This window comes from Heterodontus francisci, chromosome 10 (genome assembly GCF_036365525.1).
Source record: "Heterodontus francisci isolate sHetFra1 chromosome 10, sHetFra1.hap1, whole genome shotgun sequence".
Taxonomy (NCBI): Eukaryota; Metazoa; Chordata; class Chondrichthyes; order Heterodontiformes; family Heterodontidae; genus Heterodontus; species Heterodontus francisci.
The window spans coordinates 77,658,559-77,676,708 of NC_090380.1; the positions used below are offsets into that span (position 1 = coordinate 77,658,559).

The 18,150-nt window shown below is 44.0% G+C and overlaps 1 protein-coding gene across 2 annotated transcripts in view; it reads right to left on the minus strand.

Annotated features, from left to right (window-relative positions):
- polq (polymerase (DNA directed), theta) overlaps positions 1–18,150 on the minus strand; it is a 126,009-nt gene that overhangs the window by 29,456 nt on the left and 78,403 nt on the right. For both annotated transcript variants that reach the window (XM_068040833.1, XM_068040834.1), the window contains exons 25-26: positions 17,811–17,985; positions 6,704–6,833 (exon numbers count right to left, since the gene is read on the minus strand). In XM_068040833.1, coding sequence (XP_067896934.1) covers positions 6,704–6,833; positions 17,811–17,985 — 305 coding nt within the window. The remainder of the gene's footprint in view (positions 1–6,703; positions 6,834–17,810; positions 17,986–18,150) is intronic.

Below are 18,150 nucleotides of genomic sequence, written 5' to 3' on the forward strand. Positions count from 1 at the left end.
AAGCGTTGTCATGCAGTGAGTGGTTAGGATCTGGAATGCACTGCCGGAGAATGTGGTGGAGGCAGATTCAATCGGAGCATTCTAGAAGGAATTGGATTGTTATCTGAAAAGAAAGAAGGCTACAGGGAGAAGGTGGGGGAGTGGCACTAGGTAAATTGCTCCTTCGGCGAGCCAGTGCCGATACGACAGGCCAAATGACCTCCTTCTGTGCTGCAACAATTCTGTGATTCTGTAAAGTGTGTCAGGTGAATTCTTCAATTGAGAACCAGGTCAAATACAATAAGTTGAGAGGGGAAGTGAAGAGGAAAGTAAGACTGGCAAACAGAGAATATGAGAACATTAAAGGGAACCCAAAAATCTTCCACTGGCATTTAAATAGTAAGTGGCTAGTAAGAGGCAGAGTGGGTTCTATTAGGGACAAAGAGGGTGATATATGCTTCAAGGCACAGGGCAAGGCTAGAATACGCGATGAGTGCTTTGTATCAGTGTTTACTAAGGAAGAGGATGTTGTTGAAATATCAGAAGAAGCAGAAAAGGTAGAGGTAATGGATGGGGTGAAAATTGAGAGGCAAGATGTATTAAAGAGGCTGGCTAAGCTTAGAGTGCATAAGTCACCTGGTTCAGATGACTTGCATCCCAGACTGCTAAGGGAAGTGGGGGTGGAGTTGGCGGAAGGGCTTGCCAGAGGTGCTAGAGGATTGGAGAGTGGTAAATGTGACACCCTTATTCAAGAAAGGGTGCAAGAACAGTCCTAGTAACTAAAGGCCAGTTAGTTTAACACCAATGGTGGGTAAGGTTCTAGAAATAATAATTAGGGAAAAAAAGATCAATAGGCACCTGGAAAGGTTTGAGTCAAGGTGAGCCAGCTTGGATTTGTAAAAGGCAGATCATACTTGATTAATCTAACTGAATTTGTCGATGAAGTAGCAGAGAAGGTTGATGAAGGGAATCCAATGGATGTCGTTTATATGGATTTTGAGAAAGTGTTTGACAAAGTACCACATAAAAGGTTGGTTACCAAAATTGTGACTCATGGAATTGGATGGTCAGTGCCAACTTGATAGAAAAAAAATTGACTTAAAGACAGAAAACAGCGAGTCATGGTAAATGGTTGTTTTTCAGGCTGAAGAATGGTAGACAGTGGGGTTTCCCAAGGGTCAGTGTTAGGACTACTGCTATAAATAAATTACATGGATATTGGAAGAGTAAAATTTCAAAATCTGCCATTGATACCAAACTTGGAGGAGTGGCAAACAGTGAGGATAGGAACATAGAAAATAGGAGCAGGAGTAGACATTCGGCCCGTGAGGCGTACTCTGCCATTCAGACAGATCATGGCAGATCATCTATCTCTACACTATTTTTCCCCCACTATCCGCATATCCCTAGATGTTGTTAGTATCCAGAATCTATCGCTTTCTGTCTTGAACATGCTTAATGATTGAGCTTCCACAGCCCTCATGGGTAGAGAATTCCAAAGATTCACCACCCTCTGAGTGAAGAAATTCCTCCGGATCTCAGTTTTAAATGGCCTGCCCCTTATTCTGAGACTGTCTCCCCTTGTTCTAGACTCACCAGCCAGAGGAAACATCCTATCTACATCTACCCTGTCACGCCCTGTAAGAATTTTCTAAAGTTTTAATGAGATCACCTTTCATTCTTTGAAACTTTAGAGAATACAGGCCCAGTTTCTGCAATCTCTCCTCATACGACAATCCTTCCATCCCAGGGATTAGTCTGGTGAACCTCCGTTGCACTCCCTCGACGGCAAGTATATCCTTCCTTAGATAAGGAGACCAAAACTGTACACAATACTCTGGGTGCAGTCTCACCAAGACTCTATACGACTGCAGCAAGGCATTTTCACTCCTGTACTCAAATCCCCTTGCAATGAAGGCCAACATACCATTTACCTTCCTAATTGCTTGCTGCACCTGTATGCGAGCTTTTAGTGATCTGTGAACAAGGACACCAAGGTCCCTTTGGATATCAACACTTCTCAACCTCTTACTATTTAAGAAATACTCTGCATTTCTGTTTTTTCTACCAAAGTAGATCACTTCACACTTATTCACATTATATTTCATCTGCCATGTTCTTGCCCACTTAGCCTGTCCAAGTCCCCCTGAAGCCTCCTTACATCCTCCTCACAACTTACATTCCCATCTAGTTTTGTGTCATCAGCAAATTTGGAAATATTACATTTGGCCCCCACATCCAAATCATTGATATAGATTGTGAACAGCTGTGGTCCGAGCACTGATCCTTGCAGTACCCCACTCGTAACAGCCTGCCATCCTGAGAATGACCCGCTTATTCCTACTCTCTGCTTTGTGTTTGTTAACCAAACCTCAATCCTACCAGTATATTGCCCCAATCCTATGTGCTTTAATTTTGTTCACTAACCTCCTGTGTGGGACCTTATCAAAAGCCTTCTGAAAATCCAAATACACCACATCCACAAGTTCTCCTTTATCTATGCTACAAGTAATATTCTCAAAAAACTCCCAACAGGTTTGTCAAACATGATTTCCCTTTCATGAATCCATGTTGACTGTGCCCAATCATTATTTTCTAAGTGTCCAGTTATTACATCCTTTCTAATAGATTCTAACATTTTACCTCTTACTGTCATCAAACTAACAGGTCTGTAGTTCTCCATTTTCTCTCTCGCACTCTTCTTAAATATTGGGGTTACATTTGCTACTTTCCAGTCTGCAGGAACCCTTCCAGAATCTATAGAATTTTGAAAGATAACCACCAATGTATCCACTATCTCTATAGCCACCGCCTTCAATACTCTGGGATGCAGCTCAACTGGTCCAGGGGATTTATCAACTTTCAATCCAGTTAATTTTTTGAATACTACCTCTTTATTGATACTAATTTCTCTCAGTTCCTCATTTTTACAAGTCCCTTGGTTCCCTAATATTTGTTTAGTCTCTATGCCATTTCCCCATTCTCCACCACAAATTCCCATCTCTGCCTGTAATGGATCCACATTTGTCCTTGCTAATATTTTCCTTTTCACATACCTAAAGAAGCTTTTACAGTCCATCGTTACGTTTCTAGCTACCTTGTATTCATATTCTCTTTTTCCTTTCTTTATTAGTTTCTTGGTCCTCCTTTGCTGGATTCTAAATTGCTCCCAATCCTCAGGCTTACCACTTTTTCTGGAGACCTTATAAGCCACTTCCTTTAATGCAATCTTTAACTTCTAGTGCTAGCCATGGTTAATTCACCTTTCCCGTTGGGTTTGTGTGTATTAAAGGAATGTACATTTTTTGTAAACCGTGTAATATTTCTTTAAATACTGGCCATTGCCAATCTACCATCAAATCTTTTAATGTATTTTCCCAATCAACCACAGCCAACTTGTCCCTCATACCTTCATCGTTTCCTTTGTTCAGAATTAAGACCCTAGTTTCAGAATGAACTATATCTCTTTCAAACAATGTAAAATTCTATCATATTGTGGTCACTATTTCCTAACTGCTCCTTTGCAGCAAGGTTATTAATTAGCCCTTTCTTATTACATAATACTAAATCTAAAATAGCCCGATCCCTAGTTGGTTCCTCAACATACTGCTCCAGAAACCCATCTCGTACACACTCTGGGAATTCATCCTCCACAGCATCAGTGCTAATTACGTTTACCCAGTCTATATGTAAATTGGTGTCACCCATTATTACTGTATTGCCCATGCTACATGCAGATCTAATTTCCTAATTTATACTATGCCCAACATCACCACTACTCTGTTTGGTGGTCTATAAACTCCCACCAACGTCTGCTGCCCCTTACTGTTTCTTAGCTCCAACCAAACCGATTCGAAATCTTGCTTCTCAATCTAAGATCCTCTCACTAATGTACTGATCTCATTCCTTATTAACAGCGCTATTCCACCTCCTTTTCCCCTCTGTCCATCCTTCCTAAATGATGAATATCCCTGAATATTCAGTTCCCAGTCTTGGTCACCCTGTAACCACATCTCTAATGGCAATTAAATCATACCCATTTACCTCTATTTGTGCCTTCAAATATCTACCTTGTTGTGAATGCTGTGTGCATTCAGATAGAGTGCCCTTAACTTTGTCTTAACATTATTCCTCATTTTGATCCTATTTGATATTTGCCTTTGTTTCGTCTGCCTTCTAATTTCGCTTACTACTTTTCTACTTCTTGTTACCAGTTTTGCTTCCCTCCAATCTAAGCTCCCTCTCAGGTTCCCAACCCCTTACAAATCTGGTTTAAACTTTTAAAGTTTTAAAAAAGGATGACACAAATCAACTTCAGCAGGACATAGGCTAGCAGAAGGGGCAGAGAATTGGCAAATTGAATTTAATTACAGAGAAATGTGAGATGATGCATTTTGGCAGAAGGGATAGGGAGAGTCAATATAGACTTAATGGCACAGTTCTAACGAGTGTGCAGGGACAAAGGGACATGGGGGCTCATGTACATAAATCTTTGAAGGTGACAGGCCATATTTAGAGAGTAGTTAGCAAAGCCTATGGGATCTTGGGCTTCATAAATAGAGGTATTGAGTACAAAAGCAGGGAAGTTATGCTGAACCTTTATAAAGCTCTGGTTAGGCCACAGTAGAGGTTTTTTTATTCTTCCATGTGACGTGGGAATCACAGGCAAGACCAGCATTTGTTGCCCATCCATAATTGCCCTTGAACTGAGTGGCTTGCTAGGCAATTTCAGAGGGCCGTTAAGTCAACCATATTACTGTGAGTCTGGAGTCACATGTAGGCCAGACCAGGTAAGGATTTCCTTCCCTAAATATTAGTGAACCAAATGGGTTTTTATGACAATTAATGATAGTCTCATGACACCATTACTGAGTCTAGCTTTCAATTCCAGATTTTTATTAAGTAATTGAACTTAAATGCCACCTGTTGCTGTGGTGGGATTTGAACCTCTGTCCCCAGGACATTAGCCAGGGCCTCTGGATTACTAGTCCAGTGACATTACCACTTTGCCACCTTCTCCCCCAAACTCTGGGTCACCAAACTTTAGGAAGGATGTGAGGGTTCTTGTGAGGGCGTTGAGGAGATTTACCAAAATGGTTCCAAAGGTAAGGCAATTTAGCTACAAGGTTAGGTTGGAAAAGCTGGATTCATTGTCCTCGGAACAAAGAAGATTGAGGGGAGATTTGATAGGGATGTATAAGATTATGACAGGTTTAGGTAAGGTAGACAAGGAAAAACTGCTCCCATTAGCTGATTATCCCCTAGTCCTTGTACTTAGATTGAAGGTCTTGGCAAAAGATGCAGGGAAGGATGTGAGGAAGAAGTTTTTTATGCAGTGAGTGGTAATGACCTGGAACTTGCTGCCTACAAGAATGGTGGAAGCAGAGACAATCAATGATTTCAAAAGAAAAATGCATTGACTTTGAAGGAAATAAACTTACAGGGCTACGGGGATAGAGCGGAGGAATGGGACTGACTGGATTGCTCTACACAGAGCTGGCATAGTCACAGTGGGCTGAATGGCTCCCTTCTGTGCCAAATCACTATGACTAATGCTGCAAGTAAAAGAAACAAGCAGCATATTTTCATTATAAATATGCATTTACTGCTCCAGGTAGATAATGCAATACTTTTGGGGGAAAAAAACTATAAAGACAATGATTACTTTAAAAACAATGACAGTTCATCCATATGGCAAGATAGGTTCGCAGTGTAGATGATCAATAGCAAATAAAGCACACAGGATCAAATTAAGTAATTCAATGTAGCCTAGTTCTACCTGCAGAGAGATTTAACACATGTTGGTGAAACCTAATCATATGAGCTTAGGGTTTGCTGGGACTGTGCCAAAACAATAAGTAAGGTATATTGCAATAATAGGACTATGGGTCATCAGTCAGCTGTAGGTGCTTTATATCATACAGATGAGATAAATGTAGGAGACAGCTCAGTTCCCATGTTAAAGGCTGCGGTAACCCCACAATAACTATGGAATATGAAAAGTTTACTTGAAAATAATATTTTTCATTGTTTTATGGGAGATAATAAAGGGCGGCACAGTGGCGCATGTGGTTAGCACCGCAGCCTCACAGCTCCAGGGACCCGGGTTCGATTCCGGGTACTGCCTGTGTGGAGTTTGCAAGTTCTCCCTGTGTCTGCGTGGGTTTTCTCCGGATGCTCCGGTTTCCTCCCACAAGCCAAAAGACTTGCAGGTTGATAGGTAAATTGGCCATTATAAATTGTCACTAGTATAGGTAGGTGGTAGGGAAATATAGGGACAGGTGGGGATGTTTGGTAGGAATATGGGATTAGTGTAGGATTAGTATAAATGGGTGGTTGATGTTCGGCACAGACTCGGTGGGCCGAAGGGCCTGTTTCAGTGCTGTATCTCTAATCTAATCTAATCTAACCCTGCCACGTTTTGTAAAAAACAGCTGACCTATGTATTTATATATAATGTACAATATGTATATTTATTATATAAGGCTAGATAAAGATGGCTATATATTGAGGTATTTATGAGATGGGGGGGAGAGAGAGAGAGAGAGAGACTAATTATCAGTTATTTATCACTAATCATTCAAAAGTAAATGAATATTTAAATAAAATAAGTTGGTTACTGATGGATAAGATGTACAGAGATCACGAAGCCTCAACTGAAGAATAAATCACTTCTCTCCTCACAGAAGGCAAGGTTTGTGAGGATTTCATTTGGAAGAAATACCTGAATCGTGCAGGAACAGCTGGGTTGCTTGTTCTCTGGGAGGGGACAATCTCTCTGATCTTTGTTGGTATTTCAATTTCAAAGTCCTTTGGCACATTTTGCAGGTTTGGCTCAATAAAGCTGATTCGACCTAATTGTATAAAAGATGCATTTACAAAGAGTGGGTTCCAGGTCACATGAAAGCAAAAAGGTAGATCTAAAGGCAAACCAATATAAATTATAGGTCACAAAATCTCCATGAAAGAAAAAAAAAATTCCAATATATTTCAATCAGTAGAATGGGAACCAATACCAAAAGATTATGAAATCTTGTTTCAATTGAGACATTTTAATAAAACATATTGTTCTATTCAGGGTGAATGGGTTGATCTTGCCCATCATTTTTTGCACAAAGCCCAACTTTAACCCGACTACATGCACTGCATACTTGACCAAGTTGGGGAAACCCAACCAGCATACACATTTTATCCAGGTTTCTATTTCATTTGCAATGCGATATACAACTGCATGCCTGGTAATATTTTGTGATGTTCTTTTTACTCCTTACTCCAAATAGTGAAAGCAGGGTATGTTATTACACCACCAGGGAATGGAATGCCACATGGTGGCATCTCATTACATACAAATTTTGCAAACCCAGTATTAATGTTCAATTTTACTGGGATACTCGAAAACTCCGAAAGGTGGTGCCAGCTGTCAATGCCTTATTGTTTCTCATAGTCTGACCCTCTCTAACAAATTAAAAACAATTTCTATATCACTGGTAGAAATAACCCAGTACACTTACTGTGCCACATGCAGCCATTCTTGTGCTGGAGACAAATATCACACACACATTTATTCAGAGGTGGAATGGCACCTTCCTTGAAGTCATGGCACCAATGCAGCTGTAAGTTGCAGAGTTTGCTATTTTAAATATGCATGGAATGTGGAGAGATTTGTTGCGTCAAGAAATAAATTCTGGTCCTCAGTTTAGCTGATGTTATAAATATTTCCTTTTCCTCCTTTAGTTTTTCTAACCATCATGAAAAAAAACATCCTCAATCCCTCAGTCCTCTCCAATTACAAACCCGTACAATTGTGCAGCTGAACATGACAGACTTTGCTAGCCCTTATGTATTACCTCAGGGATGTTTGGAGAGCTGTTTATCACCAGACGTCTTCTGAAAGGGCAATGGTTTAGTAAAGAAGGCATAGAACAAACTCTGCTTCCTGTTGCAGTCATCTTTTCCTTTAATGTAGGCTTATCCTGAGAGCCTGTTAGTTCTTCAGCCTCCTGCTCTGCTTCATTTATAGGGACACATACAGGAATGGCTTTTTTTAAATATTTGTTTGTGGGATGTGGGCATCACTGGCAAGGCTATCATTTATTGCCCATCCCGAACTGCCCTCGAGAAAGCTGCCTTCCTTGACTGCTGCAGTCCTTATAGAGTCATAGAGTCGTACAGCATAGAAACAGGCCCTTCGGCCCACCGCGTCCATGCCGACCATAATGCCTATCTATACTAATCCCACCTGCCTGCATTAATTCCATATCCCTCTATGCCTTGCTCATTCAAGTACCTGTCCAGATGCCTCTGAAATGTTGCTACTGTTCCTGCCTCCACCACCTCCTCAGGCAGCTCATTCCAGATACCCACTATTCTTTGTGTGAAAAATATACCCCTTTGATCCCCTTTAAACCTCCTCCCTCTCACCTTAAATCTATGCCTTCTAGTTTTAGTCACCCCTACCATGGGAAACAGACTCCGGCTATCTACCCTATCTATGCCTCTCATAATTTTATATACGTCTATCATGTCCCCTCTCAGCCTCCTTCGCTCCAGGGAAAACAGACCCAGCCCATCCAATCTTTCTTTATAACTCAAGCCTTCCAAACCAGGCAACATCCTTGTGAATCTTTTCTGCACCCTCTCTAGCTTAATCACATCTTTCCTGTAGTGCGGCGACCAGAACTGCACACAGTACTCCAAATGCAGCCTAACCAACGTTATGTACAACTGTAACATGACGTCCCAAATCTTGTACTCAATGCCTCGGCCGATGAAGGCAAGCATGCCATACACCTTCTTCACCACCCTGTCTACCTGTGTTGCCACTTTCAGGGAACTATGTACTTCCACCCCAAGGTCTCTCTGCTCAACAATACTCCCCAGGGCCCTGCCATTCACTGTATATGTCCTGCCCTGGTTTAACTTCCCAAAATGCATCCCTTCACACTTGTCTGCGTTAAATTCCATTTGCCAATCCCCTTGCCCACTTTCCCAGTTGGTCTATATCTTGTTGCAACCTTAGACAACCTTCTTCACTGTCCACTATACCACCAATTTTGGTGTCATCTGCAAACTTACTAATCATGCCCACTACATTCACATCCAAGTCATTAATATATATGACAAACAACAGAGGGCCCAGCACCGATCCCTGCGGCACACCACTGGTCACCGGCCTCCAATCTGACAAACGACCCTCAATATCCCTCGTTAACCAAGGTTCCCTAAACTTGCCAGCCTTGCCCTTCCATCTAACAGGAACGTGGCGCAGGGGCGGCACAGTGGCGCAGTGGTTAGCACCGCAGCCTCACAGCTCCAGGGACCCGGGTTCGATTCTGGGTACTGCCTGTGCGGAGTTTGCAAGTTCTCCCTGTGTCTGCGTGGGTTTCCTCCGGGTGCTCCGGTTTCCTCCCACATGCCAAAGACTTGCAGGTTGATAGGTTAATTGGCCATTATAAATTGCCCCTAGTATAGGTAGGTGGTAGGGAAATATATAGGGACAGGTGGGGATGTGGTAGGAATATGGGATTAGTGTAGGATTAGTATAAATGGGTGGTTGATGGTCGGCACAGACTCGGTGGGCCGAAGGGCCTGTTTCAGTGCTGTATCTCTAAACTAAACATAAACTAAACATGCCGGCCCTGAACTCTTCCTATCTCCCATTCAACTTTTGAGAGTTTCTGTCTGATGCCACTGAAATTAGCCTTCCCCGAGTTTAGGACTTCAACCTGAGGACCAGTCCTATCCTTTTCCATAACTATCTTGAAGCTAATAGTGTTATGGTCACTGGTCCCAAAGTGCTCCCCCACTGACACATCAACCACCTGCCGATCCTCATTTCCTAAGAGGAGGTCGAGTGTAGCCCCTTCTCTGGTAGGGCCATCCACATACTGCTTCAGAAAACTATCCTGGACACACTTAACAAATTCTTCCCCATCTGATCCCTTAGCACGAAGGCAGTCCCAGTCAATATTAGGGAAGTTAAAATCACCTACTATTACAACCCTATAATTCCTACACCTATCTGTGATTTCCCTACATATATGATCCTCCACTTCTGACTATTGGGGGGCCTATAGTATAATCCAATCAAAGTGATCACCCCTTTCTTATTTCTAAGTTCTACCCATATGGCCTCGCTGGACATCCCCCCCCAGGATATCCTCTCTAAGTACTGCCGTCATGTCCTCCCTAATCAATAGTGCAACTCCCCCTCCTCTCTTACCTCCACCTCTGTCACGCCGGAAGGATCGGTACCCCAGAACATTGAGCTGCCAGTCCTGCCCATCCGTCAACCACATTTCCGTAATAGCTACAATATCACAATCCCATGTACCGATCCATGCTCTAAGTTTGTTTGCACTGGAGTGCTGACTTGGGTTGCATTAGAGTGCTACAGTGGAAGTTTGGTAACTGAGGAAGTTCGGTGAGGGAGCAAGGAGCTCCTTTCATTTCCTACCTGTCCTCAGTGAGGGGAGCCGAGAGCGTCCAAAGAGCACAGATGACTGGGAGAAGACTCGGAGGGCGGAGTTCCGGACTGCTAAGTATAAAAAAAAACTTACCTCTGGTAAAAAAACTGAAAGTGACATCACAGGAAAGCTGTGACCTGATTGGCTGGTAGGGAATTTTTTTTTACTGAATTTGAAAATAAAACATTGATAAAAATTGATTAAAACCCGAATTAACTAATTAATAAGTAGAGTAACTAAACCAGAGGGAGGAGATTACTGTATATAGTTAGCATTTAATTACAGTAGGAATCTAGCACTAGGGACCAAATAGTTAATTATAACAATTTAGTAAGGATTTAATAAGTATTTATTCATTTTAAATTAATTGATTAATTAATGCTGGAAATATCAGTTAGAGGGGTGAAATGCTTCACCTGTGAGATGTGGGAGGTCCGTGATGCTTCCAGCGTTCCGGACGACTACATCTGCAGGAAGTGTACCCAGTTGCAGCTCCTCAGACTGCATGGATCGGTTGGAGCGGCAACTGGATGCACTTAGGAGCATGCAGGTGGCAGAAAGCGTCATAGACAGGAGTTTTAGAGAAGTGGTTACACCCAAGGTGCAGGCAAATAGATGGGTGACCGCTAGAAGGGGCAGGCAGTCAGTGCAGGAATCCCTTGTGGCTATCCCCCTCTCTAACAAGTATACCGTTTTGGATACTGTTGGGGGGAATGGCCTATCAGGGGAAAACAGCAGCAGCCAGAGCAGTGGCACCATGGCTGGCACTGTTGTTCAGCAGGGAGGGACAAAGCGCAGAAGAGCAATAGTTATAGGGGACTCTATAGTCAGGGGCACAGATAGGCGCTTCTGTGGACGTGAAAGAGACTCCAGGAAGGTATGTTGCCTCCCTGGTGCCAGGGTCAAGGATGTCTCTGAACGGACAGGGGGCATTCTGAAGGGGGAGGGTGAACAGCCAGAGGTTGTGGTACACATTGGTACCAACGACATAGGCAGGAAGAGTGATGAGGTCCTGCAGGGCGAGTTTAGGGAGTTAGGTAGAAAGTTAAAAGACAGAACCTATGGGGTTGTAATCTCGGGATTACCCCCTGTGCCACATGCCAGTGAGGCTAGAAATAGGAAGATAGTGCAGCTAAACACGTGGCTGAACAGCTGGTGTAGAAGGGAGGGTTTCAGATATCTGGATCATTGGGATCTCTTCAGGGACAGATGGGACCTGTACAAGAAGGACGGGTTGCATCTAAACTGGAGGGGCACAAATATCCTGGCTGCGAGGTTTGCTAGCATTACTCAGGAGGGTTTAAACTAGTGTGGCAGGGGGGTGGGAACCAGAGCAGTAGGACAGCAAGTGAAATAAACGAGGGGGAACTAGTAAATAAGGCCAATAAGACTAAGAGGAAGAGCAGGCAGGGAGATGTTGCGGAGCACAGCGGGACTGGTGGCCTGAAGTGCAATTGTTTCAATGTGAGAAGTATAACAGGTGAGGCAGATGACCTTAGAGCTTGGATTAGTACTTGGAAATATGATGTTGTTGCTATTACAGAGACTTGGTTGAGGAAGGGACAGGATTGGCAGCTAAATGTTCCGGGATTTAGAAGCTTCAGGCGGGATAGAGGGGGATATAAAAAGGGGTGGGGGAGTTGCATTACTTGTTAAGGAGAATATCACAGCTGTACTGCGGGAGGACACCTCGGAGGGGTCCTGCAGCGAGGCAATATGGGTGGAGCTGAGGAATAGGAAGGGTGCAGTCACGATGTTGGGGGTTTTCTACAGGCCTCCCAACAGCCAGCGGGAGGTAGAGGAGCAGATATGAAGACAGATTTTGGAAAGATGTAAAGGTAACAGGGTTGTAGCGGTGGGTGATTTTAACTTCGCCGATATTGACTGGGACTCACTTAGTGCTGGGGTCTTGGATGGGGCAGAATTTGTGAGGACCATCCAGGAGGGCTTCTTGAAACAATATGTAGATAGTCCAACTAGGGATGGGGCCATACTGGACCTGGTATTGGGGAATGAGCCCGGCCAGGTGGTCGAAGTTTCAGTAGGGGTGCATTTCGGGAACAGTGACCATAATTTCATAAGTTTTAAGGTACTTGTGGATAAGGATAAGAGTAGTCCTCGGGTGAAGCTGCTAAATTGGGGGAAGGCTAATTATAACAATATTAGGCAGGAACTGAAGAATTTAGATTGGGGACGGCTGTTTGAGGGTAAATCAACGTCTGACATGTGGGAGTCTTTCAAATGTCAGTTGATTAGAATCCAGGACCAGCATGTTCCTGTGAGGAAGAAGGATAAGTTTGGCAAGTTTCGGGAACCTTGGATAACGCGGGATATTGTGAGCCTAGTCAAAAAGAAAAAGGAAGCATTCGTAAGGGCTGGAAGGCTGGGAACAGACGAATCCCTTGAGGAATATAAAGACAGTAGGAAGGAACTTAAGCAAGGAGTCAGGAGGGCTAAAAGGGGTCATGAAAAGTCATTGGCAAACAGGATTAAGGAAAATCCCAAGGCTTTTTATACGTATATAAAGAGTAAAAGGGTAACTAAGGAAAGGGTTGGCCCACTCAAGGACAGAGAAGGTAATCTATGTATGGAGGCAGAGAAATGGGCGAGGTACTAAATGAGTACTTTGCATCAGTATTCACCAAGGAGAAGGACTTGGTGGATGATGAGCCTAGGGAAGGGAGTGTAGATAGTCTCAGTCATCCCATTATCAAAAAGGAGGTGGTGTTGGGTGTCTTGCAAAGCATTAAGGTAGATAAGTCCCCAGGGCCTGATGGGATCTACCCCAGAATACTGAAGGAGGCAAGGGAAGAAATTGCTGGGGCCTTGACAGAAATCTTTGCATCCTCATTGGCTACAGGTGAGGTCCCAGAAGACTGGAGAATAGCCAATGTTGTTCCTTTGTTTAAGAAGGGTAGCAAGGATAATCCAGGAAATTATAGGCTGGTGAGCCTTACGCCAGTGGTAGGGAAATTATTAGAGAGGATTCTTCGGGACAGAATTTACTCCCATTTTGAAACAAACGAACTTATTAGCGAGAGGCAGCATGGTTTTGTGAAGGGGAGGTCGTGTCTCACTAATTTGATTGAGTTTTTTGAGGAAGTGACAAAGTTGATTGATGAAGGAAGGGCAGTGGATGTTGTCTATATGGACTTCAGTAAAGCCTTTGACAAGGTCCCGCATGGCAGACTGGTACAAAAGGTGAAGTCACACGGGATCAGAGCAGTGGAAGGGTGCTTTTCTGAATGGAGGGATGTGACTAATGGTGTTCCGCAGGGATCAGTGTTGGGACCTTTGCTCTTTGTAGTGTATATTAATGATTTGGAGGAAAATGTAGCTGGTCTGATTAGTAAGTTTGCGGACGACACAAAGGTTGGTGGAGTTGCGGACAGTGATGAGGATTGTCAGAGGATACAGCAGGATATAGATCGGTTGGAGACTTGGGCGGAGAAATGGCAGATGGAGTTCAAGCTGGGCAAATGTGAGGTAATGCATTTTGGAAGGTCTAATGCAGGTGGGAAGTATACAGTAAATGGCAGAACCCTTAGGAGTATTGACAGGCAGAGAGATCTGGGCGTACAGGTCCACAGGTCACTGAAAGTGGCAACTCAGGTGGATGAGGTAGTCAAGAAGGCATACGGCATGCTTGCCTTCATCGGTCAGGGCACGGAGTATAAAAATTGGCAAGTCATGCTGCAGCTGTACAGAACTTTAGTTAGGCCACACTTAGAATATTGCGTGCAATTCTGGTCGCCACACTACCAGAAGGACGTGGAGGCTTTGGAGAGGGTACAGAGGAGGTTTACCAGGATGTTGCCTGGTTTGGAGGGCATTAGCTATGAGGAGAGGTTGGATAAACTCGGATTGATTTCACTGGAACGACGGAGGTGGAGGGGCGACATGATAGAGGTTTACAAAGTTATGAGCCGCATGGACAGAGTGGATAGTCAGAAGCATTTTCCCAGGGTGGAAGAGTCAGTTACTAGGGGACATAGGTTTAAGGTGAGAGGGGCAAAGTTTAGAGGGGATGTGCGAGGCAGGTTCTTTACACAGAGGGTGGTGAGTGCCTGGAACTTGCTGCCGGGGAAGGTGGTGGAAGCAGGTACGATAGCAACGTTTAAGAGACATCTTGACAAATACATGAATAGGATGGGAATAGAGGGACACGGTCCCCGGAAGTGCAGAAGGTTTTAGTTTAGTCAGGCATCAAGATCGGCGCAGGCTTGGAGGGTCGAATGGCCTGTTCCTGTGCTGTATAGTTCTTTTTTCATCTGCCTTACCTGTCAGGCTTCTTGCATTAAAGTAAATGCAGTTTAGCCCATCAGATCTTTCACACTCCCTGTCCTGCCCCTGCCTGGCCTGCCTACTGGACTTGCTTGCTTTAACCTCTACATTTGCCTCAACTATCTCATCGGAGAGACTACTACTTTGGGTCCCATCCCCCTGCAAGACTAGTTTAAACCCTCCCAAGTAGTACTAGCAACCCTCCCCGCAAGGATATTGATCTCCCTCCACTTTAGATGCAACCCGTCCTTCTTGTACAGGTCACCTCTGCACCAGAAGAGATCCCAATGATCCAAGTAGCTGAAGCCCTCCCGCCTACACCAGATTTTCAGACACGCATTCATTTGCCTTATCCTCCTATTCCTACCCTCACTAGCATGTGGCACAGGGAGTAATCCTGAGATTACAACCCTAGAGGTCCTGCTTTTTAACCTTCTGCCTAACTCCCCATATTCACTTTGCAGGACCTCATCTCTCTTCCTGCCTATGTCGTTAGTACCAGTATGGACCACGAACTCTGGCTGCTCACCCTCCCCTTTCAGAATTTCCTGCAGCCGCTCCGAGACATCCTTGACCCTCGCACCAGGGAGGCAACATACCATCCTGGAGTCTCGTTTGCGGCCACAGAAACACCTATCTGCACCCCTTGCGATAGAATCCCCTATCACTATAGCTCTTCCAACCCTTTTCCTCCCCTGCTGTGCAGCAGAGTCCTCCATGGTGCCACGAACTTAGCTGTTGCTGCTTTCCCCTGGGAGGTCATCCCCCCAACAATATCCAAAGCGGTATATCTGTTTGAGAGGGGGACGGCCACAGGGGACTCCTGCACTACCTGCCTGCATCTACTACTCCGTCAGGTGGTCACCCATCGCTTTTCTGCCTATGCAGCCATTACCTGCGGTGTGACCACCTCACTAAACATGCTATCCACGATGTCCTCAGCATCACAGATGCTCCACAGTAAATCCACCCGCAGCTCCAGCTCCGTAATGCGGGTAGCCAGTAGTTGCAGATGGATACACTTCCTGCAAACGTGGTCGTCAGGGACATCCTGTGGTGTAGGTACACCCACAATGCTGTTAGGGAGCATGCATCAGGTTTTTGACCCAGCAAGAGCGAAGCAACGGCAATATATTTGGTGTGTGGCTTGGAGGGGAATTTGCAGATGGTGGTGTGCTCATGCATTTGCTGCCCTCGTCCTTCTGGGTGGTAGAGGTCACGGGTTTGGAAGGTGCTGTCGACGGAGTCTTAGCAAATAGTATATCACTGCAGTATCTTGCAGATGATATACACTGCAGCCACAGTGCGCCAGTAGTGGAGGGTAAATGCCTTGAAGATGTAGGACAGGTTTTGGGGAGTTAGGAGGTGAGTTACTTGCTGCAGAATTCCCAGCCTCAGCCTCTGATCTGCTGTTGTAGCCACAGTATTTATATGGCTGGTCCAATTAAGTTTCTGGTCAATGGTAACCCCCAGGATGTTGATGATGGGGGATTCAGTGATGGTAATGCCATTGAATGTCAAGGGAAGATGGTTAAGTTCTCTCTTATTGGAGATGGACATTGGCTGGCACTTGTGTGGCACTAATTTTATTTGTAACTAATCAGCCCAAGCCTGAATGTTGTCCAAGTCTTGATGCACTTGGGCACCATCTGCTTCAGTATATGAGGAGTTGCAAATTGAACTAAACACTGTGCCATTATCAGCAAACCTTATGACCTTTTGATGGAGGGCAGGTCATTGATGAAAATCGCTGCAGATGGTTGGGCCTAGGAACTGCCATGAGGAACACCTGCAGTGATGTCCTGGGGCTGAGATGTTTGGCCTCCCACAAACACAACCAGCTTCCTTTGTGCTAGTTATGACCCCCAACCAGTGGAGAGTTTCCCCAGATTCCTCAATTTTGCTCGGGCTCCTTGATGTCATACTCAGTCAAATACCGCCTTGATATCAAGGGCAGTCACTCTTACCTCCTCTGGTAAGGGTACTATGATGTTAATATGAGAAGCAAAAGAATTCCATGCCTTTCAGTGTTTAAAAGCAGTTTGCACTTAGTTACACAGCTAAGAAAATATTTTTCTAATAGCTTCAAAGGTGATATTTTAAAGTAAGTTTGTGAACATTCAAAGCCTGTCATCTCAACCACTTTCAGGTTTGTCAAGTCACGCAGATAACAAACCTCACTTTCTACAAGATTAACTTAAAAGTCAGGTGCAAGTCTGATATAAATGGCTTAATTTCTCAGACAGCACCTTTTTACCTCATTAAATCATTTGCATAAATGCATGACTTTGGGGGAGGCAGACTTTCTGCCAGCAGACAATTTAACTTATATTTCTGCATTTTCAGTTCCTTACAATTTGACAACTGTTTTCTGTATTTTCTTATTGGTTTGAAACACTACCAAAGTCCTTCTCTCAATAACTTGATTACAAAGTATGGGATGTTTCAATGGCCTGACAGCAGTAAGTAAGCATATTGAGAGATCGGGAGAAAGCTTGAGGAATTGGGATCTTAAACATTTTTTAAAATTTGTTTTTCATGGGATGTGGGCATCGCTGGCTAGCATTTATTGCCCATCCCTAATTGCCCACGAGAAGGTGGTGATGAGCTGCCTTCTTGAACCGCTGCAGTCCATGAGGGGTAGGTACACCCACAGTGCTATTAGGAAGGGAGTTCCAAGATTTTGACCCAGCGACAGTGAAGGAACGGTGATATAGTTCCAAGTCAGGATGGTGTGTGACTTGCGGGGGGATCTTTCAGATGGTGGTGTTCCCATGCATCTGCTGCCCTTGTCCTTCTAGGTGGTAGAGGTCGTGGGTTTGGAAGGTGCTGCCTGAGTAGCCTTATCATATCACTACAATGACAATGACAGAACAGGCTTGATGGGCCAAATGACCTACTTGACTTACTACTTTTTTTTTTTATTTCCAGGCAGATTTAAAAAGCTCTCTCTAAGGTTTGTGTTTCTGTTACATTGAAGAAATTATCAATGTTACAATGAGCTTTTATTGATGGAAATTCTGTCAGGGCTCATTGTCCTTTGCCTATGCAAAATGAGTTCAAAGTGACATTAGCATTTACCTGTGGCACTGTGTGTCTGTGAGATGGAGTAGATCCTCTCCATTCCCAGCTGTGGATGCAGGTGCTTCTCTCTCTGTAGTGGGAACACCACTTTGGTCATTGCATTAGTAATTCTCCTCCATTCCAAGATTAAGCCTGGTAAAGGATGAAGTGGCTTCAATTTCTCCAATACTTCCTAAAACATTTGAATGGCGTAATAGACAAAGGATTGATCAGATTCATGTTTCAGATTTATGTTTTTAAGGGTCTATGCTTTATAAGCAAAGTAAATGTAATAAGTTGGCAAAGCATACAAAAAATTAGATATATAAACAAATGGCACACAAGAGAAAAACATGCA